This window comes from Sturnira hondurensis, unplaced genomic scaffold (assembly GCF_014824575.4).
Source record: "Sturnira hondurensis isolate 20B ecotype Veracruz unplaced genomic scaffold, ASM1482457v3 Scaffold0000867, whole genome shotgun sequence".
Taxonomy (NCBI): domain Eukaryota; kingdom Metazoa; phylum Chordata; class Mammalia; order Chiroptera; family Phyllostomidae; genus Sturnira; species Sturnira hondurensis.
In genome coordinates, this window is record NW_028073498.1 from 504,412 (window position 1) to 528,789 (window position 24,378).

The 24,378-nt window shown below is 40.6% G+C and overlaps 1 protein-coding gene across 8 annotated transcripts in view; it reads left to right on the plus strand.

Annotated features, from left to right (window-relative positions):
* The window catches only part of ATG7 (autophagy related 7), a 289,420-nt gene that overhangs the window by 87,247 nt on the left and 177,795 nt on the right, over nucleotides 1-24,378 (plus strand). For all 8 annotated transcript variants that reach the window (XM_037050611.1, XM_037050601.1, XM_037050667.1 and 5 more), the window contains 4 exons: nucleotides 458-652; nucleotides 2,707-2,907; nucleotides 4,565-4,680; nucleotides 10,900-10,975. In XM_037050611.1, coding sequence (XP_036906506.1) covers nucleotides 458-652; nucleotides 2,707-2,907; nucleotides 4,565-4,680; nucleotides 10,900-10,975 — 588 coding nt within the window. The remainder of the gene's footprint in view (nucleotides 1-457; nucleotides 653-2,706; nucleotides 2,908-4,564; nucleotides 4,681-10,899; nucleotides 10,976-24,378) is intronic.

A 24,378-nucleotide genomic window follows, 5' to 3' on the forward strand; every position in this document is an offset into this window, starting at 1 on the left:
ATGTTATACACTAAGGAAATGGAGGTCAGGGCAAGTTGGGAACAATGAGAGACAGCTTGGCTAGACAGAGGGGATTTGTGTAGGCAGAGGGCATTTTGATGAAGTTTCTTGGCCTCAGATTGTAGGAAAGAGTGAAAGATAAACAGTTTTCTCCAGGGTTCTTGCCTCAGATGGGAAGTGCCCCCCACCCACTTTGAAACTTGTATCTATATTTCTCTGTTTGCATCTTTATCCAGACTTAAGGACCCTGGGGTGACAGGCCAAAGAGGTCTAGGAAACACAGTTAAAGAAGGTGAAGGGCACGGGTAGCAAGAGGAAAAAGCAGCATAATGATGCATGGAGAAATTTCTGGTGCAGGTGACCATGCAGACAGGCTTGTAGTTATGGGGAGACATGGGCTCTAAAATACCACCTATACCTCTGCTTTGGACATCCATCTATCTTGGTGTTTCCCTAGAATGCCAGAGGGTTCAACATGAGCATCCCCATGCCTGGCCACCCAGTGAACTTCTCCAGCGTCACCCTGGAGCAAGCCCGCAAGGATGTGGAGCAACTGGAGCAGCTCATTGACAGCCACGATGTTGTCTTTCTGCTGATGGACACCAGGGAGAGCAGGTGGCTTCCTGCCGTCATTGCTGCGAGCAAGAGAAAGGTAGAGTGTGTGGATCCTGGGGCTTTTGTCTTCGATCGTGACTTAATGTACCATCACCCTGCAGGGAGAAGTGTCCTCAGTCCACTCTCCTTCCAGCAAAGACGTGTGCTTTGTGTGTTGCAGTGCAAAAGGGCGTCCACTCCAGATTATCTGCTTCACAGCCATCATCCAACATAATAGTTATCCTTTACCATTTAATTTTCATACCTTTTGAGGCACTCTATACTAGGAGTATTCACACTAAAATGTAAGCTCCAAGAGAGCAAAGATTTTGTCTTATTTACTATTATTTGGTCAGAAACAACTTCAAAGACCAACAGTACCAATGTTTAAATAAATCATGGTACATATGAGGTCTGTCCAGAAAAAGTCCAGCCATTAATATAATGAGAACAGTCTGCACAACATCGATGTAACCTGGCAGCCAAAGAGAGTGGACTGGAATGCACCTGTGTGAACAATGATGACTTCACTGTACTAGTCAGTGGGGGACAGACACCACTGAGTCCACTGTGTGGCCATCGCCTTCAAAGTGACTGAGTGAGTAGAGCAACAAATCTTCATCAAATTTTGCACTGAGCTTGAACATTCCCCTGCCGAAACTAATTGGATGATTCAGAAGGCTGCAGCTGTGGGCAGCTGGTGATTGGGAGCTTCATCAAAACAGCATGCCCCCTCATGCATCACCTCTGGTGCAGAGGTTTTTTTGGTGACTCATCAAATCACCCAGGTGATTCAGTAACCCCTACTGCCCAGATTTGGTGCTCTGTGACTTCTGGCTTTTCCAAAACTAAAATTACCTTTGAAAGGAAAGAGATTTCAGACCTTTGATAAGATTCAGGAAAACATGATAAGGTCGGTGATGGCAATTGGAAGAACTGTGTGAGCTCCCAAGATGCCTACTTTGAAGGGGACTGAGGTGTCATTGTCCTATGTGCAATGTTTCTTGTATCTTGTATCTTTTTCAATAAATGTCTTTATTTTTTTATATTACATGGGTGGATACTCTCTGGATAGACCTTATACATGTGATGGAGTAATATGCAGCCATTCATGGTCATGTTTTCCATGAATTTTAATAACTTAGAAAATGCCACATTATATTAAATATAAGCAAGGTAAAATTACATTATGTAAGCAAGGTATATTGTATAAGCAAAGTACATTATATAAGCAAGGTAAAATATATGTTATAAACATAAAAAATACATGTATATATGTATGCATTTGTATATAAATATATATACAATAAAATTATATATTTTTATACATTTATAAATTATATATTTATAAATATGTATACAAACATTCATATCTGTGTCTGTCAAGGGGGGAGAAGCAAAAAAAAGGAGAAAGAGTTGGGGAGGAATAGCAGATAAAAGGAAAAAATAATAGGAAGATATACCCCAAATTATTAATAGTAACTGTTCGAGCTCTAAGATTGTGAGTGATTTTTGTTTTCTTTTCTGGTTTGGTTTTTCTTCGTTTTTCTAACTTTCTATGTAACCAAAAATTTGGGAGAATAAGCTAAATTACAACTAAGAGAGGTTTTTATAGTATAAATTTTAAAAAGCTGTTCTTAAAAATGTATGAGAAGAGTGAATTGTATAGTATATGAATTACATCTCAAAGCTGTTACCAGAAAAGTCTGTGTAGAGATGACAAACAATAGCACAATAGTCTATGGCAGAAAGAATGGGCTTGAGAAACATCAAAATGTGGTTTTATACCCTTACCTCTTACCAGCTAAGTGACCTTGAACAAGTTATAGAAGTAACCTCTCTGACTTTCAATATCCTTATCTTTCAATAGGAAATGTTTCGTAGGAGTTTTAAATTAAACTAGAAGAGATAAGTTATTTTAATCACTTGTCAAGTCTTTTGCACTTAATAAGCCCCCAGTATTGTGTAGCTTTCACCAACATTATCATCTAGTATCTAATTACACTTATATTCAAATACTTATAAAATTTAAGAGTTGACCAAATATGATTGATGTTTTAAAATATGTTAATTGTCTCTTAATTCTGTTCTTTTATTTCTTGAAACCCATAGCTGGTCATCAATGCTGCCTTGGGCTTTGACACATTTGTTGTCATGAGACATGGGCTAAAGAGACCTAAGCATCATGGGGCCGGGGACTTGTGTCCCAGCCACCCTGTGGCACCTGGTGACCTGGGCTCGTCGCTTTTTGCCAATATCCCTGGCTACAAACTTGGCTGCTATTTCTGCAATGATGTGGTGGCCCCAGGAGATGTAAGTGAATTTCTTTGTGGTTCCAAATATTTCCTACAGCTTTCTTGCCCACAAGGACAGAGAGAGTTAGTTGGCTTCTCCTTGGTGACTATTTAATTATTGTCTTTTAATGAAGAGAAGAAGTCTTCATTTTACAGGGTGGCATTATCCCATTATGAGCCTTGGTTGGTACCATCAACCATGTGTAGCTGTTCCTGTGCAACAACAAACCATTTTTGTGTAAACCTCGGCAAGGAAACTGCAGGGTGGACTGGTCCCTGGCAGTGCTCAGCACTGTCTCCTGTGCGTCTCTTAGTGAAGAGAGCACTAAATGGGGAGTAAGACCCGGATTCCAGTCCAAGCTTGGACCCTGCCTCATCAGTAATTTCAAATAAGTCTCTTAGACCATCTGTGCTTCTGCAGAGTGGGGCTGGGGCCTATAAGCTGATCAGATTTAGCAGGTAAGAATAGAGGATTCCCTGTTAACTTTGAATTACAGGTAAATAATGGATAACATTTTAGTATAAGTATGTCCCATGTAATATTCAAGATCTGCTCATACTAAAAAGATATTCATTGTTTATTTAAAATTCAAATTTAACTGGGCATCCTGTATTTTATCTGCTAACCCCATAGGGGAAGGAAGAATACTTTCTCCTTCCCAGTGCATGGTGGGTCAAACATGAAAGCTCTGAACAGCAAGCACTACACTGTTCAAATGTAAGACACTGTAGTGTTAATGCCACCATACAAGGCAGAGTCTGAGTCTTTTATCAGAACAGATAATCACTTGCAGTGGAAAAAAGCAGAGGTGTTTTCTGTACCCTCCCCTCCATTTTCTACTTCTTTAAAACATGTTTCTTAATAACTCATACCTGTGCTGGATGACTGGCTTTTATGTCCTCCCAGTATAAAGGAAAAAAGATAAACATTCTCATATGCAAATAAAGATGGCTTATAACACCAAGGGTCTCCCTCATGGTGCTATAATGCACAGCTGGTCCTGTTATTTTTTTATTAACAACTAGAATTAAGGGTCTATTGCAGTAAAGTCACTTATGTTCATAAGGTAAAAATTTCCCCTATAGCCCCGTTTAATTTGCCCAGAGTTAGAATATGAGAATTTCTTTGGTTGAACTGTGTTTGGAGCCATGTTGTAACCGAAACACTTACTCGTATTTAAGCCCGGGATCACAGTCAGGATGACAAGGTGCCCACACTGTGAGAGGCACATGGGAACTGAGGACTGCTTCCATCTCACCGGCACTCGGCATCATTAGCGCAATTAAAATGGCAGGACAGAAATGTGTGCTAATCAAACAATAACTCTTCTCTGTGTCTCTGTCTCTCAACAAGCAAGCACAGAAGAGGTGAACTGAGTCAATTAAAAGGGCACACAATGTAATTCCATATGTGAAAGAGCTAAGCTCCGAATCTTTAATTTGTTTGTAATTGCTAATGCTTTTTAGCAGAATACCTAATTTAGTTACCTAAATCATATATTTTATTTTTCTTGGAACTTGCAAGAAATAGTATTATTTGAGGCTGAATGTTCTTTGCCAGTAGTGAGCATCTGGTTATGTTGTATAGCTTTATCGTAGAGGTGTTTCATGCTTCACACAGCTAGAGTTGAGTGGGATAGACCTTTGAGCACATGCCAATGATTTTCTCTCTGTAGTCAACCAAAGACCGGACCTTGGACCAGCAGTGCACTGTGAGTCGTCCAGGACTGGCCATGATTGCCGGAGCCCTGGCAGTGGAATTGATGGTTTCCGTTTTGCAGCATCCCAAAGGGTGAGTTTGCTGTTTAGAGATGGGTATTTAAACAAAGAAAGCTTTTGTGCCTCCTTTCACTTTTTCTCAGCCTCACTCTTTTGAGAATTATGTTACTCTTTCTGTCCTAAAAAAATAAGACTAAAAAAAGCCTGGTTTTATTCTTTGGCCTAGAAGAATTTGTCATGCAATCTTTGGGGCTATGTCTCTGCATCCTTTTGGAATTGAGGTCTCCTAGTTCAACTTGGTGATACAGAAGATGATATAGAAGAGTAAAAATTTTGATAGGGGCCTTAGGACCTTCATGCTCTTACTGTGTTAGTAAGTTTTATCTCCTTCACCCTGAACATGTATAAGGCAACACCTGAATCACATATGATAGAAATTGCATATGGCTTCATGTTATAGAAATCCATCTTCAGTGACTAAGCCAAGCAGGGCTTTATTTTTCTTATGCAGCAAGAAGCTCAGAGGCAGGCAGTCCAGGGCTGGTACCAAGGCTCCGTTATGCCATGAGGGACTCAAAATTCCTTCTTGTCATTCACTCAGCCACTCTTAGCTTTCTTCCTTATGCTTGTTACCTTATGATCAAAAGGTGACTGCTCTACCCCGGCAATGCTTCTGTGTTACAGTTAAGAAGAAAGGAATAAACAAAAGATAAAAGCTGTCTTCAGCTGAGGCTTGCCTGTCTTTTAAAGAGCTTTGCTGGAAGACTTATCCATTGACTTGAACGTCTGTATTACATGATGTTTCACTCTTAGCTTTAAGGAAGACTGATGAATGTAGTTGCTTGGACTGGGTATATTGCCTCTCTGCATAAAACTGTGATAAGATAGAAGTGGAGAATGTCTGCCTAATCATTTTTTAAAAAGTTATATATATTTTAAGCCCCAGGAGATACTATTATTGTTATATAGTTGGTATTTTTTTACTTTTACTAACGTTTTCCTTTGTTACTTTTCATATCTCCATCTTCAAGCTTCCAGTGTCTTGTATTTTCCTTCTGCCTAAAGCATACCTTTTATCATTTCCTTTAGAAATGCTAGTGATAAATATATTTGTTTTTGTTTGTCTGAAAAGGTCTGTTTTATCTTTGACATATATTTTTGCTGTGTATAGAATTCTAGACTGGAGGTAATTTCCTTTCTACATGTTTAGACTATGGCCCTATTGTCTCTGACTGCATTTATCTTCCCTGGGGAATCAGGTGTTTGTTTCATTGCTGCTCCTTTGATATACTTTGTTTTTCTTCCTCCTCCCCTCCCCCCAGTTGCTTTTAAGATTTTCTCACTGTTATTGAATTTCAGAAGTTGGACTCTGATATGCCTACTGTATTTATTCTGATTGTGTTCTCTATTGCTTCTTGTATTCATGTTTTGATGTTTTTCATCTTTTTGGTGATTTTCAGCCATTATCTGTTAAAATATTTTTCTGCTCTTTTCCTTTTGAGTCTCTAATTGCATATCAATTACAATCAACCAATTCTCTTCTGTATTTTCCATCACTTTGTCTTTCTTTGCTTTGATCTGATTTATCTTCCAATTTATTAATTCTTCCCTTTTCTGTTTTTAATATGTATTAAAACCATCCATTGGGTTTTTAATTTCATTATTAAATGTTTTAGTTCTAAACTTTCCATTTTATGTTATATCACATATGTCCTGTTCTTTGCTGAAATTGTGAGTTTGGTCTTTTTATTCCTTGACAACATTTAACCATGTTCTTATCAGATAGCTCTCTTATCTGGATCTCCTATGGGCCCCTTTCTACTGTCTGTTGTTGTTGTTGGGTTTTTTTGTGTATTGTCTCCTCATAAACTGGGTGTTTTAATTTTTTACCAAATTAAAACATAACCAATTTAACCAGTTACAACCAAGAGAAGGATAACAACCAATTTAAAAACAAAAAACTGCCAGAGATTCTCAAATTACATGGAAATATGACAACCAAGGAGTTAAAGAAACATTTATCCAGATTGACAGAGCCACAGCACAGCAAAGAGGATTGCCCCCCACCCCCTGTGACTACGCAAAGCTCCATCCATTACAACGTAACAGGTGTGCCGAGGCAAAAAAACGTATGGCCCAAATGAATGAACAGATCAAAACTCCAGAAAAAGAACTAAGCTATGAGGAGATTGACAACCTTTCAGATGCAGAGTTCAAAACGCTGCTAATCAGGATGCTCACAGAAATGGTTGAGCTTGTTCACCAAATGAAGGACAAAAGAAAGGCTATACAAAGTGAAATAAAGAAAAATATACAAGGAACCAACAGTGAAGGGAAGGAAACCGGGACTCAAACCAATGATTTGAAACAAAAGGAAGACGTAAACATCTAACCAGAACAGAATGAAGAGACAAGAATTCAAAAAAATGAGGAGAGCCTTAGGAACCTCCAGGACAACTTTAAATGTTCCAACATCCAGATTATAGGGGTACAAGAAGGAGAAGAGGAAGAGCAAAAAATTGAAAACTTATATGAACAAATAACGAAGGAAAACTTGCCCAATCTGTCAAAGGAAATAGACTTCCAGGAAGTCCAAAAAACCCCAAGAGTCCCAAAGAAATTGGACTCAAGGAGAAACACATCGAGGCACATCGGTGTGTAATTAAGTTACCCAAGATTAAAGATAAGGAGAGAATCTTAAAAGCAGCAAGAGGAAAGGAGTGAGTTACCTACAAAGAGTTCCCATAAGACTAGCAGCTGATTTCTCAGAAGAAACCTTTTAGGCAAGAAGGGGCTAGAAGGAAGTATTTGAAATCATGAAAGGCAGGGACCTACATCCAAGATTACTCTATCCAGCAAAGCTATCATTTAGAATGGAAGGGCAGATAAAGTGCTTCTCAGATAAGATCAAGTTAAAGGAGTTCATCATCATCAAGCCCTTATTATGTGAAATGTTAAAGGGACTTATTTAAGAACTAGAAGAAGTTCAAAAACTATGAACAGTAAAATGACAACAAACTCAGAACTATCAACAACTGAACCTAAAAAACAAAAACTAAAACTAAGTAAACAAATAGAACAAGAAGAGAATCACAGAAATGGTGATAACATGGAGGGTTATCAGTAGTGGAGGAGGGGGAGAATAGGGGGAAGGTACAGGGAATAAGAAGCATAATGTGTGGGCACAAAATAGATGGGGGGAGGTTAACAATAGTATAGGATGTGGAGAAGCCAAAGAACTTGTATGTACGACCCATGGACATGAGCTAAGGGTCGGAGGAGTGCTGGTGGGAGGGGGATGCAGGTTGGAGGAGGGTAAAGGGGATAAAATATTGGGACAACTGTAATAGCAAAATCAATGACCTGTACTTAAAAAAAAACATAATTATGGAAAATCAAACATGAGAGAGAAGATATGTACATAAAGTAATAAACCTCATTGTATATATCACCCAGTTTCAACAATACACGGGCAGTCGTTTATCTGTACTGCTATCCACATTTTTTCTTCCCCTCACTAGCTAACTTTAAAGCAAATCTAAGGCATAGCATTTCATTCTGAAAAGTGTGTCTTTTCAGTTTGTGTGTCTACTATTTTTACATAGAATTAAAGGCAATTTCTTAATCACACATCCAATTAGCATTTAAATTTCTTTTTTTAAAATTGATTTATTTTTACAGGGGAAGGGAGGGAGAAAGAGAGGGAGAGAAACATCCATGTGTGGTTTTGTCTCACATGGTCCTCACTGGGGACCTGGCCTGCAACCTGGCCATATGCCCTAACTGGGAATTGAACTTGCAACCCTTTGATTCGTAGCCCGCGCTCAATCCACTGAGCTACACCAGCCAGGAGCATTTAAATTTCTTCAATTCCTTGAATCTGCTTGGTTATTTTTGAGTACTGGATGTTATATATGAAAAATTTTAGATATTATGTGATTTATGTCTCATAAAATTGCCAGGGCAAGTGGCCTATCAGTCCTAGAACACATAATTATGGTCAGGATTTGTCTATTTCTGATTCACCTTTGCTCTGAGGTTGTAGCCCTAGCTCAATGCCTGGGATATTTTCTATACTTTCTCCTTGGCAGATCTCAGACTAGTTTTTCCCTCCAGCCCCATGAGTCTGTCAGAATCACTGTTCAGTTTCTGAGCCTATGCCTACTGCTTTTGGAAGCTGGCAGTCACTTTATAGGAGAAAGTTTCTTTTGCAAATACCTCGTTTACCTTGTTGGGCTTCTCTCTTTTCACAGATCTTGGTTCTGCAATTCTTCCTTACCTTGGAAGCTCTGTGATGCTTTCAAATAAAGGGTTTTATACTTTGTCTATTTTTTCTGTTTGTTCTCAATGGGAGGGTTGGTCCTGACTAGTCCACAATGCCACTTTTAAAAATGCCAATTAAAAATGTCTCTTTTAATGTATGGAGCCCTTACGGTGTACTAGGTTTGCATGTGAGAGGAAAGAAATGTTAGGCTGGTGGTATTCTTGGTCAAGCCCAAGCTTGACCTTGGGCCTGTAGTCTGTAGGTTTTACACATTGTATATACATTGTATAAAAAAATACAAAAATTAGCACAGTTGTGATCTTGACCCCTACCCTCTTCAAGCAAGGAGATCTTACTTTATGACTTAAAACAGAATTAATTCATCTTATAATAAATAGGAGAGACAAAAATTAAAATGATTTTAAAAATAGAATCAGTAATTTAAAAAAGAAAAAAGGAAGAGAAAAATAAAGGAAAGGCAAAAGACAGAGAAAAGAAAAAGAAAAAAAGATTCTCTTACTGTCTGCCTGGAACTATGCTGTCAAATGTCATCTGGAGAAGACAGAATGAGGTCAAACAAATTTTTACAACTAGCTGTATGACATATATATTGTAATTTTATTTTTCAAACACATAATTCTTACTTTGTGCTAGGCATTGTTCTAAGCGCTTTACAAATATTAGCTCATTTAATCCTCATAACAAACCTGTTAGGGAACATCTATTATTAGTCCCAATTTTGGGGGGAAATTGAAGCACAGACAGGAAACGTTGCTGAAATTCATGTAACTGGTAAGTGGTAAAGCTGGGCCATAGCTCAGTCAACTTGACTCCAAACTTTTTTTTCAAGGCAACAGTTTTTTTATGTTTGTTGATTTTAGAGAGAGAAGAAGGAAGAGAAAGAGAAACATCAATGTGAGAGAGAAACATAGATTGGTTATCTCCCACATGCATCCCAAGTAGGGATTAAACCTTCAACCTAGAATGTGCCCCGACTGGGAATTGAACAAATTCTCAACCTTTTGTTGTATAAGATGATGCTCCATCCAACTGAGCCACACCAGCCAGGGCCAAACTTTGTTTTTAATCACTGCCATGCTGTTTGTAATACAGGCTGGGGAGGATGGGATTTTAGAAAGATTTATTTTCCAATTCACAGAAATTAACATGACTATTCCACTTATTGTGTGACTCAGTTTTTCTACATAGAGATGTAGAAAAGATGGCCTCTGTACTATGTTGGTATCATATGTAACTAGTAAATATACTTCAGAATTAAATGAAAATAAGCAGGTTTTTTTTGGTCTTTTACTCATCTCTCTCATTTTCCTTAGCTATCTGTTCCATCTAAGTTCAGTGTGGCCTCCTAACAGGAAGTACCAGTTTGAAGAGCTAATTTTTGATTTCTTGACACTGATTCCTCTGTCTGCCGTGTTTTCACAGGTTGTAGGCTGAAACCATGTCCTGTGTCTCATGTCTTCTGTGCCTTATGCAGCTACCACACCATTGTTCAGAAAGGAATGTATTTATTCTCCTGCCCAATTACTTCCTCACTCTCCTTTCTCCTTCCTCCATTTTAGTAGCATTTACATCACCTTGAGAAGTTATGGTCGGAAAGTTTTCCATTTCAAATTGCAATGTGAAAATGTGCTATAGTGTTTTACAAGACTGTCTCAAGATAAGCGAGTTATCAGTACTCAATGTTCCACTTGGCAGTTTATCTAACTCATCCCTCGTTTATTTCGCACAGCCATGTTATTCCTATTTTGTAGATGGTGGACCTGAAACACAGAGAAGCTAAGCAACCTGCCCGTGGTGGCAAGCTCTGGTCTTTCTGACTCCAAAACTCCAGCATTTTGGGGGGTATTCTTCTGCCTTCCCTACAAGGGAAATCAGTCATATGCTGCCCAGCAAGGGGCGTTCTGGTTATCCTTACGAATCTTACAGGGACTGCCTCCAGATCACTCTCACATATGTTAAACATAAACTTTTATTAAATGAGCTGCTCTAATTATTTCCTTTTCTCAGGGGCTACGCCATTGCCAGCAGCAGCGATGACCGCATGAACGAGCCTCCAACTTCTCTTGGGCTTGTGCCTCACCAGGTTAGTGATTTGGAAATGAAATCACAATTCTGGACCTGATCCCAGTGGTGCAGGGGAAAAGCATTTGGGGTCACTTTAAATGCCATCAGCTTGGCCCACCTCTTCTCTACCTTACTTACACTCCAGCCTTCCTGGAATTTCAGCGGTAGTGTTTATCACCACAAGGAAGGTATCCTGTTCTGCAGGATGGCAATGAGAAGAAGTCATGAACAAGCAGCATTACCCAGAGTCTTTGATGCATTTAGCGTGTTGACTAGAGATCTCATAATGGAGGAGAGAAAGAAAGAAGAGGCTGAGGAGTCAGCCAGACAGAGTTTAAATCCCAGCCCAGCAGTTATTAAATGGCATTCCTCTGTCAAGTCACTAAACTTCTGTAAGCCTTAGTTTTCTTATCTATAAAACGGAGACAAGAATACCATCCGAATTGCAGAGATAAGGGATGATATAGAAAGGGCTGACCGACAGTGAGTGCCTGTCATAGCCCCTCAATAACTATGCCTGCTATGTTGGTTGCTGTAGTTTGTTATTACTGACTCCCTAGCCAAATGCAAAGCCTTTATAGGCATGTCTGGGAAAACCATTAGAAGTATGCAGCATCACCAAAAAGTGGGGTGTCTTTTTAGGAAAAGAATCTGAAACATCCTAAGGAAGGTCAATTCCATTGAGAGGGAAAAAGAAAAAAAGTAGTGGAATGAAAATTTATAGTTCATCTTACCTCTACGTAATTCTCTTATTCTATTTTTTTTGAGGAATAAGGATGTTTTCCAGTCTTATGTTTTAGAAATCATTTCGATGGATTTCATACATACATGTCAGTCTGTAACAGGCAGGCTGTCTTCGTGCATGAAGCAGTGATAGTGCCCAAGAGTCCTGTCTGGGAATTTGACAGACTTACAGATGAGTGGAGCAGGGTGACTCACTCAGTTCACATCTGTCTGTCTCTGCCTCCCCTCAGCCCACCTCCTGTCATCTGTGACTGTCCTATCATTTTCCAGTTAGAGATGAGAGTCTGAAGAGGGGGAATGACTTGTCCATGGTCACAGAGTGAGATTGTGGACAAGCTGCCATCTAGACCTACACTTGGCAGTCTGACCAGTGCTCTGTCTGAGATTTTGTGAGTGGAAAGAGCCCTGGCCTGCACGTTGGAAGTCAGCTTCAAATCACTACAGCAGCCCTCAGGCACTGTGTTACCCTCCAAAGACCTGTGTTAGGTCCCTTACCATCCCAGAGCCTCAGTTCCCTATCAGTAAAAGCAGGTGCTTCACCTTGTGTCCAGGGTTATATCTGTAAGGAGGCTTTGTAAACTATGAAACACTGTGCAATATGACCTTTCAGCCTGCCTCACAAAGGTGACATTTACTTGACATGAATGTGTTAATCTTTCTACAGAGACATTTCGAGTAGAACCCAACAGACACTGTAATAGCCCTCCGTCCTAAGGAAGTGGTCCTCCAGAGCCAACTCTGCTGGTCACACTATTCTGTCCCCCACCCTATTCTTTTTCACATCTCCTCTCCTTTCCTCTGACCTTGAGATGTGCCCTCATCTCTGTTACAGATTTCACACAGAGAAGGGCCTTAATTAAATTTTCAGTCATGCCCCTGCACTGGTTTCCTTTTTTACATCCTTTATGTTAAAGTACTACAGTTGTAGTCTTCTCAGTGCCGAGACCAGAGGGCAAAATAGCCTCTGAATGGAAGGGGTCCAGCATCAGAATGTGTGTGCATGTTTTTAAAGTGCTATGGCAACTAATCCCTCTCAGTGTTATTTACCCCCATTGAGCCTTGCAATTGTTTGTTATTCATCCGCTCTTCTAGTTCTTTCTCCTGGTTTTCAAATGTCTGAAGGATTGTTTTGGTTGCTGGCCATCTCTTCATCTAGTCTTTTCAAAGACTGAAGAATAACGCAGCCATATATGGGGAAAGCCCAGTGTGTGTGTGGGATTACTTGCTTACATTATTCCAAGCTTCGAGCCTTTATTTTTAGCTATGTTCTAAAAAAGAAAGTAGAGAAAGAACTTTACAGTTATTAATCAGGGTTGTGTGGTCTCTATTTATAGGCTTTAAATTTCTTTTTTTTTAAAGTGGAGTGAGTCCATTTATGCAACTGTGTTTTGATTAGGAGAACATCGTTTCTATAAAAACACTGAGCTGTATTGCAGTGCCCATTTGCAGACTCAGCACTTCCCTCCTCCTCTTCCTGGCTCTGCGAGACTAATGGTTTCCTGTTGGAGAGGAACTCAGTCAATCCCTTTGTGTGCTTTGTGTACAAAGAATGACCAGTGACGTTCCCTGGTCTCATTTTCCTCTGTTCCCCAAAGGAGAGTGTTTTTAATTGGTCCTTGCGGAGTGAGTCGTAGCAGGGAAGTGATAGTTCTTGGGCGGGGAATCGCAGGGTCCCCCACCAGCAAGTCATCATGTAATCTGGACGAAGCTGCTGCAGGCCTGTGCTCCCCACGCCTCTGCGCTCCTCTGCCTCTGACCTGGGAGGCTTAAGGATTGCTTTCTTGATCTCTCTGTGGGACCACAGCCAATGTTTGGCCCATCCAGAGATTGGCCAAGTACAGAAAAAGACTTGATTAGGCCCTGAAATTCAGTGATATTCAGCCTGGGGGAAAAAAAAACACAACCTCTTAACTGAATTTGAAAACCATGAAAAACCCATTTGAAGGTGAGAAAATAGGCTTATGGGTTTGTTCTTTTTAAAAATTCTCTGGCACAGTGTACACGGATGGGATTCTGTAAGCAGGCAGCAGCAAGTTTTAGCCACTTTCTGTCTATAAAGAGTGATTTGTTATCATATGTATAAAAGACGTGTAGAGAATCAAACAAATCCTTAAGCATGCAACTGTAATGATCACAAATTGAACACACTCACGTACCCAGCTAACAGATCAGAATAAAATGTTTCCAGGCACCCCCCAGGCCCTTCTTGTGCTGCTTCCAATTATTATTGCCTCCTTTCTACACAGAGGCAAGCATTTCTTGATTCATAACACCGTGGAAACATTTGTCTAATTATGGACTTTCTGCAAATGAAATTATAATCTTTAGAATCTGCATTATTTTGTAGAGAGAACTTTTTCATTGTAGATTGTTTCATTGGATATTTCATTGTAGATTATAACATGTTGTTGTTCCCTCTCTTTCCCATCAGGTGGGGTTTTTTTTTTTTAACTGTCTTTTCCTGGCTCCTGGGGTGGTGGCTGAGTACTGTGAGACAAGACCTTTTTCCTGGTTCTTTGGTGGGTAGCATAGTTCAGTAGTTATGAAATGTACAAATCACTCCAGATAGCTCCAGGAAGTTGATTTGAAAGATGCTGAATGTGACAGAAATCAGCCACCTGTGTAGCTGCTATCATTTCACTGGACATCCTTAAAGAATGAAGAAAGGTGGCAATACAAGAGTCATTCAGACACCACAGTCATTGGTATAGCAGTTTTGCTTTTATCCCTCTTGTGGACCAGGCAGTTTACCTCTTTGTCTCTGGGTGAATGTACTGTTGGTTCTTAAGTACTGAGGAATAAAGACCCTGAATATGTATGCTCTTCCTGGGTGTTTGGACTTGCCAACTCCATGGTTCTCTCAGGCTCTTGAATTCTTGCTTTTAATTACTTTCAGAAAAGTAGAACAAAGCCCAAAGTAGGACAGGACCCTGGGAGGGGCTTGGCCTGGAAAATCTCTACAGAGGCAAATCCAGAGATAGAGCTACGAGTCTCTCTAGCCGGGCCTTGGACTGCTCTCTGCACAGGCTGTGTGCCGCAAATCCTCAGACCTTTATCTTTTACTGAGGTCTCTTTTCTGTGCTCAGAAACGCTTATCTCAGTGTGCGGCTAGGGATATAGATAGACTGACTGCTGAGAAAGGGGGTTAGGAAGATAAGTGATAGGAGCATATTTCCTGAGATGTAGCCCGAGAAATGGAATCTCCTTCCTCCTCTAGTTCTTTCTGTTCCCCTCAGATTGATGACTATGGAAATGACAGGAACAACAGACGGTCCAATGTCTGATCTTTCACATGTCAGCTGTTGGTGTTTAGTAACCTACTCATTCTCCCTCCCTCCATTCAGTCATCCCTTCTACAAATGATTCCCAAACACTGACTCTGCCAAGCACCATTCAGTTCAAAGAAGTTAAGTAGTTGGCAGAAGATTGCCCAATGTTTAGTTTCATTGGCTTTTGGAGTTATCTAAGGTGTTAGGTGTACCCATTTGGATGTACCCATTTGGATAAAATCTGTTCAAGTGGGGTGGTGCCTGGCTAGAGGGAGGATCCCATGCAAGACCTGACAATGTCTGGGCTTCCTGTGTGTGAGGTCCTGGGAGAAGAGAGGATGCCATTCCTTTTCGTTGGTCCACAAAGGAGAAGATAAAATACAGATAGTGTCAGAATTCAAAAGCACCTTAGATAGCATTCCTTGGCCCAAGAGGACTTGTGAATAACTCTGTCAGTTGAAGGATTTACCTGTGCCTTACAAGTTCTCACCTGATGATGCTGTCTTGTTTGAGGGGTCCCATATTGGAGGTAGCCTGAAGGCTGTGTATGTGAACATACAGATCTGGTGAGAATCCCAGCTTTGCCTCTTAATTCCATTCTCATTCATTCATGCATTCATTAGCTCAGTTAACAAAAGGATTTGAAGCAGCTCTTGCCACTTGTCTCTATGTGACCTCTCTGAACTTCATATTTTATATCAGTAAAGTGGGGGTAATATAATAAACTCCTGGGATTCATGTACAGAATAAATTGTATGTTTACTAAGCATTAGCCCAACTCTGAGCACATAAGAGGCACTTGTAAATGTTGGTTTTATCTTTCACTTTTAATTAAAATTTTAGGAGCTTATCTACTAAAAATTAAACTACAAAGAATTTCATAAAATTCTGGAAGCAGTGGATGAGTAGGAAAGGGTTGGAAGGATCGGCGCCTTTCTGCAGAATTTCCCTGATGATGATGATGTCAGCTTGCTTCTGCGGCGTGCTGGCTGCAGTGCGATAATGAGAGGCGAGTCGGTGGTGGTAGCTGAAGCTGCTGTTTGAGGCAAAGACGCTGTGGTACGTGCAGTCTTCTGCAATTGCCAAATCTCCATTTTGGCATTGATTTTGATTAAGAATCTTTTCAACATCCAAGAGTGATCTGGAGTTTGGAGTCAGTTTTTATTTATACAGACTCCAACCTCTAAAAATATTGCCAGGCCTACTGGAAACTGGTGTGAATTAAAGCAGTAAGTTCCAGTTGTGGTTGCAACGGTGCCTTCTCAGAATGGCTGTTTGTTTCTGGGCGTTGGATCTTCACTTTCCATCAAGGTGAGGAAGGCATGGAGCTCAAGTGGTTTTACCCAGCTGAGGTGTAAATACCAGAATGAAAGGGACCCCTTCTATTCCTGATCTGTTTATTTTGTAGCAAGCTGGGCATAACTGACTGAAGATGATTTAATTCTTCCGGGCCCTGATAGAAGCCTTTGAGATGCTGATGGTTTTCAGGGGTGTTTTTCAAAATCCTCTGGCCTTCTCTGTCTTTTCTCCTTTCTTTTTGCCCCCTTGCTTTTCCCCACTAGATTTTGGAGCCAGAAAGATCAGAACTGAGTTTCCTAGCTTTGCTACTTGACAGTTATGGAAACTTGGACAAGCCATGCCACCTCCCCGAGCCTTGGTTTGTTTACCTGGAATGTGGGGGCAGGTCACAGGATGGTAGTGAGGCCAAAATGAGATGGGTATAAGAAAACATCCAAGAGCACTAGGCACAAGGGTGACATGATGAATGTCAGTGCCCTCTTCCCTCCCCCAGACCAACATTTTCCACATTCTTTCAGAGCTCACTTTCCGGCCAGAATTAGGAGGGAGCAGTTGCTTACATGGAAGAGGAGAGGGGGAGGAGTGAGCACTCCAGGGAGGCACAGGAGAGGTGGAGAAGATGGGTGAGAAGTGTGCTCAGTGAGTCTAAAGCTCCAAAATGGGGCCACTGTGTCCATAAGGGAAAGAGTTGGGGACCACAGTGGAGGAGGAGGAAGGATCTCATTAGGACATTTTAAAGATTGGAACCTTCCACCAGAGGCAGCAAGAGGCCACTGAGAAATCATACACTAAGTCATGGTAAGGTTTGGGTGCTGCATGGAGAATAGACTGGAGGCAACATGAGTAGAGTTGGGTATAGAATTAAAATCTGGGTATAGAATTATATTAGGCACTAAGTGGAAGACAACCTGATCCAGGGTCCCCCACATCTGGCAATGTATTAGAATCACCTTGGGACCTGGCTGGTGTAGCTCAGTGGATTGAATGTGGGCCTTCAAACCAAAGGATTGCAGTTTGATTCCCAGTCAGGGCACATGCCTGGGTTTCAGGCCAGTTCCCAGCAGGGGATGCAGGAGAGGCAACCATACATTAATATTTCTTTCCCTCTCTCTTTCCCTTCCCCTCTAAAAATAAACAAATAAAATCTTTTTTTTAAAAAAAGAATCACCTTGGAAATCATTTCAGAATATACATTTCCCAGGCCAGATCCATAAAGTCACAACCTACAGGGACATTAGGCATTTGAGAACCACAGCTTCAGTCTATAAAAATGGCTTCTTGGTGGCATCCTGTGGAACAAAGTACATAACTCATCAAGGTAATACAGACCAAATTCTACTTTTTGCACCTGTCTTTGAGTAGTACGCTTCCACAAATACTAGTTCTGTTTCCCAAAGGACCCTTGACAGCTTGTCCCCAGCACACACACCCCTGTCCCAAGCAGATGTTTCTGCCCTGGAGCCTGTGAATGCTAATCAGACGCACACTGGTGCATGTGTTGAATTCAGGCTGCACTTGCCCTCTTTCCTGCTTGGAACTGCCAGAGAGTGAGGCCAAACCAGCATTTAAAGGTCCTTCTGTTGCTTTTTCTTTTATGCTGTGTTTCCACTCACGGTGAGGATAGTATCTTATAAGGCCCTGTTAGCCAAACACAGATATCACTAAGTGCCTCATGGGTGTCTGACAAATGGGGATTTCAACTCAAGCTGCTTTTGCCCTTCATAGGGCGTGGGGGATGAGAGGTGAGGAAGCCAGGAAACCATAGCTAATTGTATTTCTTTTGAGTTCTGTCATTCCCAGGTGGGTTATTAAATATTCAGATGGTAGTAAAGATTCATAGACATAAAGTATTTTTCTTTTTTTTAGAATATATTTTATTGATTATACCATTACAGTTGTTCTATTCCCCCCCTTCATTCCCTTCCACCTGCACACTCCCTCCCCCACCCTTCTCCCCCGTTAGTTTATAACCACGTGTCTCAAGTTCTTTAGATTCTATATTTCCCCTACTATTCTTGCCCGCCCCCTATCTACTTTCTACCTACTGTCTATGCTATTTTCTGTACCTTCTTCCCCCTTCTCCTCCCACTCCCCTGTTGCTAACCCTCCATGTGTTCTTCATTTCTATGGTTCCACTCCTGATCTAGCTGTCTTCTTGGTTTGCTTTTGTTTTAGGTGTGGTTGTTAATAACTGTGAGTTTGCTGTCCTTTCACTGTTCATATTTTTCATCTTCTTTTTCTTAGATAAGTCCCTTTAGCATTTCATATAATAAGGGCTTGGTGATGATGAACTCCTTGAACTTGACCTTATCTGAGAAGCACTTTATCTGTCCTTCCATTCTAAATGAAAGTTTTGCTGGATAAAGCAATCTTGGCTGTAGGTCTTTGGATTTCATGACTTGGAATACTTCTTTCCAGCCCCTTCTTGCCTGTAAGGTCTCTTTTGAGAAATCTGCTGACAGTCTGATGGGTACTCCTTTGTAGGTGACTGTCCCCTTATCCCTTGCTGCTTCTAGGATTCTCTCCTTCATTTTCATCTTGGCTAATGTAATTATGATGTGCCTTGGTGTGTTCCTTCTTGGGTCCAACTTGTTTGGGACTCTCTGAGCTTCCTGGATTTCCTGGAAGTCTATTTCCTTTGCCAGACTGGGGAATTTCTCCTTTATTATTTGTTCAAATAAGTGTTCCACTCGTGGCTGTTTCTTTCCCCCTTCTGGTACCCCTATAATCCGGATGTTGGAACATTTAAAGATGTCCTGGAGGTTCCCAAGCCTCTCCTCATTTTTTTGAATTCTCATTTCTTCATTCTTTTCTGGTTGGATGTTTTGTTCTTCCTTCTGGTCCATTCCATTGATTGGAGTCCCAGTTTCCTTTCCATCATTATTGGTTTCCTGTACATCTCCCTTCATTTCAATTAGTTTAGCCTTCATATGTTCCTCTAATTTGTGACTATAATCAACCAGTCTGTGAGCATCCTGGTAAACAGTGTCTTGAACTGTGCGTCTGAGAGGCTAGCAATCTCTTGGTCGCTTAGAGTTATTGGCTCTGGGACTTTGAGTTCTTCTTGGGCCATCTTTTGGGCTGTTTGTGCCTGTTACGTATCAGGATCGGAGCCCTAGGTGTTCACCAGAGCAGGGCAACTCAGTTGCTGGGTTGTGATGCTGTATGTGGGGACGGGGTCAAAGAGGAGCAATGGCAATCCCATCTGCCGCCTCCCGCTGCCACCGCCACAGGTGGTACAGCTGCCACCATCACCGGGGCCCACGAGTTTCATCCCACTGCACGTGAGTGTGCTACCGCCGTCAGCCCTCCACCACTGGGTTCGCCCTCTGGGGCCTGTGTGGTCCGTCTCACTGTGCGCAAATGTGCAACCTCGGTCAGTCTGCCCCACACCCCGACTGGTTCCGGGCTACCTGTGTGCCTAGGTTGGGGGATCCTTCCTGCCTGACCCTGCTCTGCTGCTGGCTCCGCCCCTCTTACCCTCCCGGTTGAACGGTTCCTTGTTGTTGGACTTCCGTATAATTCAATTTTCTGTTCTTTGGCTGTGTCTTTGTTCTCCAAGCCTTTGTTGTATTCAAATTTGGTTGTGGGAGAAGGCACAGTGTTTCCACCTATGCCTCCATCTTGGCGGAAGTCTGACATAAAGTATTTTTCTTTCTAGGAGGCTATACAGGAAAATTGATGTTGCTGATTATTTTGGGGAGGAGAGATTGAGGACATTTGGGACTTACACTTTAATTTTGTACCTTTCTGTACCATTTTGAAAGTGTTAATCAAGATTATAAATTATGCACAGGCTGGTGTGGGTCAGTGGATTGAGTGCCAGCCTGTGAACCAAAGGGTTGCTGGTTCAATTCCCAGTCAGGGTGCATGCCTGGGTTTCGGGCCAGATCCCCAGTATGGGGTGCACGAGAAGCAACCATACATTGATGTTTCTCTCCCTCACTCACTGCCTTCCCCTCTCTAAAAAATAAAGCCTTAAAAATTATGAATTACTTTTTTATACCACCTATTTTTTAGGTATAATTTATATATAATAAAATGCACCCATTTTAATGTGTATTTTAATGAGTTTTTTAAAAGATTTTATTTATTTATCTTTAGAGGGGAAGGGAAGGAGAGAGGGAGAGAAAAATCAGTGTGTGGTGGCCTTTTACACGCCCTCTACTGGGGACCTGGTCTGCAACCCAGGCATGTGCCCTGGCTAGAAATTGAATGGTGATTCTTTGGTTTGAAGTCCTGCGCTCAATCCACTAAGCTTACACCAGCGAGGGCTTTTGATGAGTTTTGACAAGCATCTACACTCATATATAATCACCACCACCACAAACAAGATCTAGAACATTCCCAGTCACCCCTGAAATTTCCTTTGGCCCTCTTCCTAGGTAACATCCCCACCCTCAGTCCCAGGCAATTGCTCATCAGGTTTTCATATGGGCTGTTGTAATTGTTTCTGTATTCTTTTCTGTGTTAAGAGAAAAACCCTTAATCTAACTTTAAAAAATGAAAATGTGCAGTTAGGCAGGCAAGGTTTGACCCCCCAGCTGTCCAGTCTAACTGTCCACAAAGCCAGGTAGAGGGGCATGGGTATGTATGTTTGTGAAATTAGCAGCTTTTCCTCAGTAGGGAGTGGGGAGATTGAGAAGCCAGTATTCAGAAGAGACCGTTTAAAGGCAAGCTAAATATTTTATTTAAAAAAAGAGAGAGAGAAATGGCAGTAAATATGCCATAGGAGGATTGGTTATTTTTTATATGCTCTTTTGTTCTCTATCATGTGTTTATTGTTTTTATTATAGGTAAAGTTAACATTTTAAAATAGCTGATTAATACCTACGTTTCTATAAGGAAAGATTGACAGAAAATATTAGTAATAAAATAAGAGTTTACAGTAAGCTGGGTGCAATACCGCAAATTAGAGAGCTTACCTTGAGCACTGACAAGAGGCCTGGGTACTTATGTGAATGGAGAAATGACTTTATTTTGTAAAGCAGTTTCATTTAAATGTTAATTTAGATGTCAGCTGAATTAGGTGGGTGTGGTGGTACTGTTCTTACAAAAGGTGGAAAGAATGAGAGGCTTGCTAACTGCGTCCATCTGTTCCCTGACATCCAGGTGAGGTTGAGTTGGTGTAGACAAGCCACTGGAAGGTGTAAATGAGGTTGGTAACTGAAAGCATCTGGTTTCACATGCTTGTCTGATGAGAATCACTGGGGGCTCCTGTTAAACATACAGATTCTCAGGCTTTACTCCAGACCTTTTGAATCATGTTCCAGGTGATTCTTCTAATTAGCAAGCTTAGAAAAATACTGCTTTACACACTTTGCACACTTCCGAGTGGGAAGGTGGTGAAGTTTTCTCCACCCAAGCAAGGGACAAATGCTTATAACTTCTATGATTGTAAACCGGGGCTTGGTCTCTCTAGATTAGTGTGAATGTATTTATTAGGATTTTGCCTACAAAACCTGGATTTTTCATTTCTCTAGGATTTCAGTGGGTATCTGAGGAAGGTGCTAAAATTTTAAGTAGCAATCTCTGCCCTTGAACTTTCATGCATTCCTTGCCAGATTAAGGGAATGTAAATCATGTTGTGGAAGTTCAGTACAGTTACTTCTAATGTACTACTACTAATGCACTATTCAGTACATTTACATTTACACATAATACTGGAGATTTAAAGGATTATTGTTGGGGAAGGGCTTCACATTGCCTGCGTGGTGGTAAACTGAAGTTTTTCTTGTGGTTCATTTGGGATGTGTTTTCTCTGTATAGTTTAGATTTGAATAATGCAGTAGGCTTTGGGATGTTTGTGGCTTTATCATTCATTAATTTTATATTGAATAATATCAAGTATCTTTTATGAGCAAATCACTGTGCTTTGAACAAAAGCAAATAATTCAACTTGTGGCTGTCCTGTAAAAACAAAAGAGGTAAATAATTAAAATAACTATAGCATACAAATTGATCCTAAAATTTTTATGCAAAGGCAAAGGACCCAGAATAGCCAAAATAATCTTGAAAAAGAAGAACAAAGTTGGAAGATTCACATTTCCCAGTTTCAGAACTTACTGTAAAGCTACAGTAATCAAGACAGCATAGTGCTATCTTAGGATGGATGGATGGATGCATGGATGCATGGATAGAAAGAAAGAATAGAACTGAGAGTCCAGAAGTGAGCCCTCACCTTGATGGTCATTTGATGACAGTTCAGGGGGTGAGGGGGGAGAGCAGTGTTTCCAGCAGAGGGTTGGCACAGCTGGATTTCCACATGCAAAACAGTGAATTTGGACCTTTACTCTGCACCATACACAAAAATCAACTCAAAATGGAAGACAGACCTGAATGTAAGAGCTAAAACTATAAGACTTGAAGAAAGCATAATAGAGCTTCATGACCTTGGGTTAGGTGATGATTTCTTATATATGACACCAAAAGACCAAGCAACCAAAGAAAAAATAAATAAGTAAGACTTCATGAAAATAGGAAAGTTTTGTGCTTCAAAGAACACCATCAAGAAAGTGAAAAGATAACCTACAGAATAGAAGAAAATATTTGTGAATCATATATCTGATTAGAAATTGTATCCAAAATAAATAAAGAACTCTTCAATTTAACAATAAAAAGAAAACCCAGTGTAAAATTTGGCAAGGAATTTGAATAGACATATTTCAAAAGATAAATAAATGGTCAAGGAGCCCTTTGGAAAACACTCAAAGTTATTAATTAAAAAAATACAAATCATGCCCTGGCTGGTGTAGCTCAGTGGATTGAGCGCTGGCCTGGGAACCACATGATCATGGTTCAATTCCCAGTCAGGGCACACGCCTGGGTTGCAGGCCAGTTCCCAGCAGGGGACTCATGAGAAGCAACCATACATTGATATTCCCCTCCTCTTCTTCCCTTCCCCTCTAAAGATAAATAAATAAAATATTTTAAAAATACAAATCAAACCCACAGTGAGATGTCCCTTCACACTCACTAGAATGGCTATAATTTAAAAAAAAAAGGACAATAACAAGTACCCACAAGAAGGGGAGAAAGTGGAAACCTCCTCCCTTGCTGGTGTGAATGTGATATGGAACAGTCACTTTGGGAAACAGTATGGCAGTGCCTCAGTGTATTAAGCATATAGTTACTATCTGACTCATTAATTCCATTCTGTGGAAAGAAGTATCTATCAATTGATGGATGGATAAGTAAAATGCAGAATTTTTATAGAATGGAATATTATTTGGTAATAAAAGGAATGAAATACAGATATATGATACAGTATGGATAAAAGATTATGCTGAGTGAAGATAGTCTTGTATGATTCCACTTACAGGAAATAAAATAGGCAAATCAGTAGAGATAGAAAGTAGATTAGTGGTTGTCAAGGACTGGAGAAAGTGGAGAATGGGGATTAATATGAGTTCTAGGATTCTTTTTGGAGTGATGAAAATGTTCTTAAAACCAGATATTGGTGGTGGTCACACAACTCCGTGAATATACTGAAGACCACTGAATTGTGTACTTTAAAAAGATGAATTTTATGTTATATGAATATCTCAATAAACCTGTTGTTTTTTAAAAATAATTATTACACAAGGTATTTTGATGATAAATGCCAAGAAGAATAATTTCGGATGGTGGAGACATTGTTTCTACGCTGGGTGGCAGGTAGGTTGAGGATTTATGACATAGTGTGTTTGAGTTGAATGGCTTTTAAGGAAGACGAAGATTTGGATGTAGCTATTCCCAGAAGGAAGAGTTCTGAGTCCCAGAATTCAGCTTAAGACAAGGCGAGAAACACAGGAATGTCTTTGGAAGGGAAGTTGTAGTTCAGCTTAGCATTTGTAGGGGGCCGGTGAAAAGATTCAATCTAAGACAAAATCGGAAAGGTAGGTTGGGCCCACATTAGGGGGAACCCTAAAAGCCAGCATAAGGAGTTCTCTGCTGTATTTGGTCAGCTCCGGGAAGTTCATTTAAAATGACACACCTCAGAGCTATATATTTGAAAGATTAACCAACAGAGCAGTGTTGCATTAAATGGAAGTGAGAGAACTCACTTGTGAAGATACCCATTGGGAGTCTGTTGCCATTAGTTTGAGAAAAATTCTTTCCTCTTTTAAAT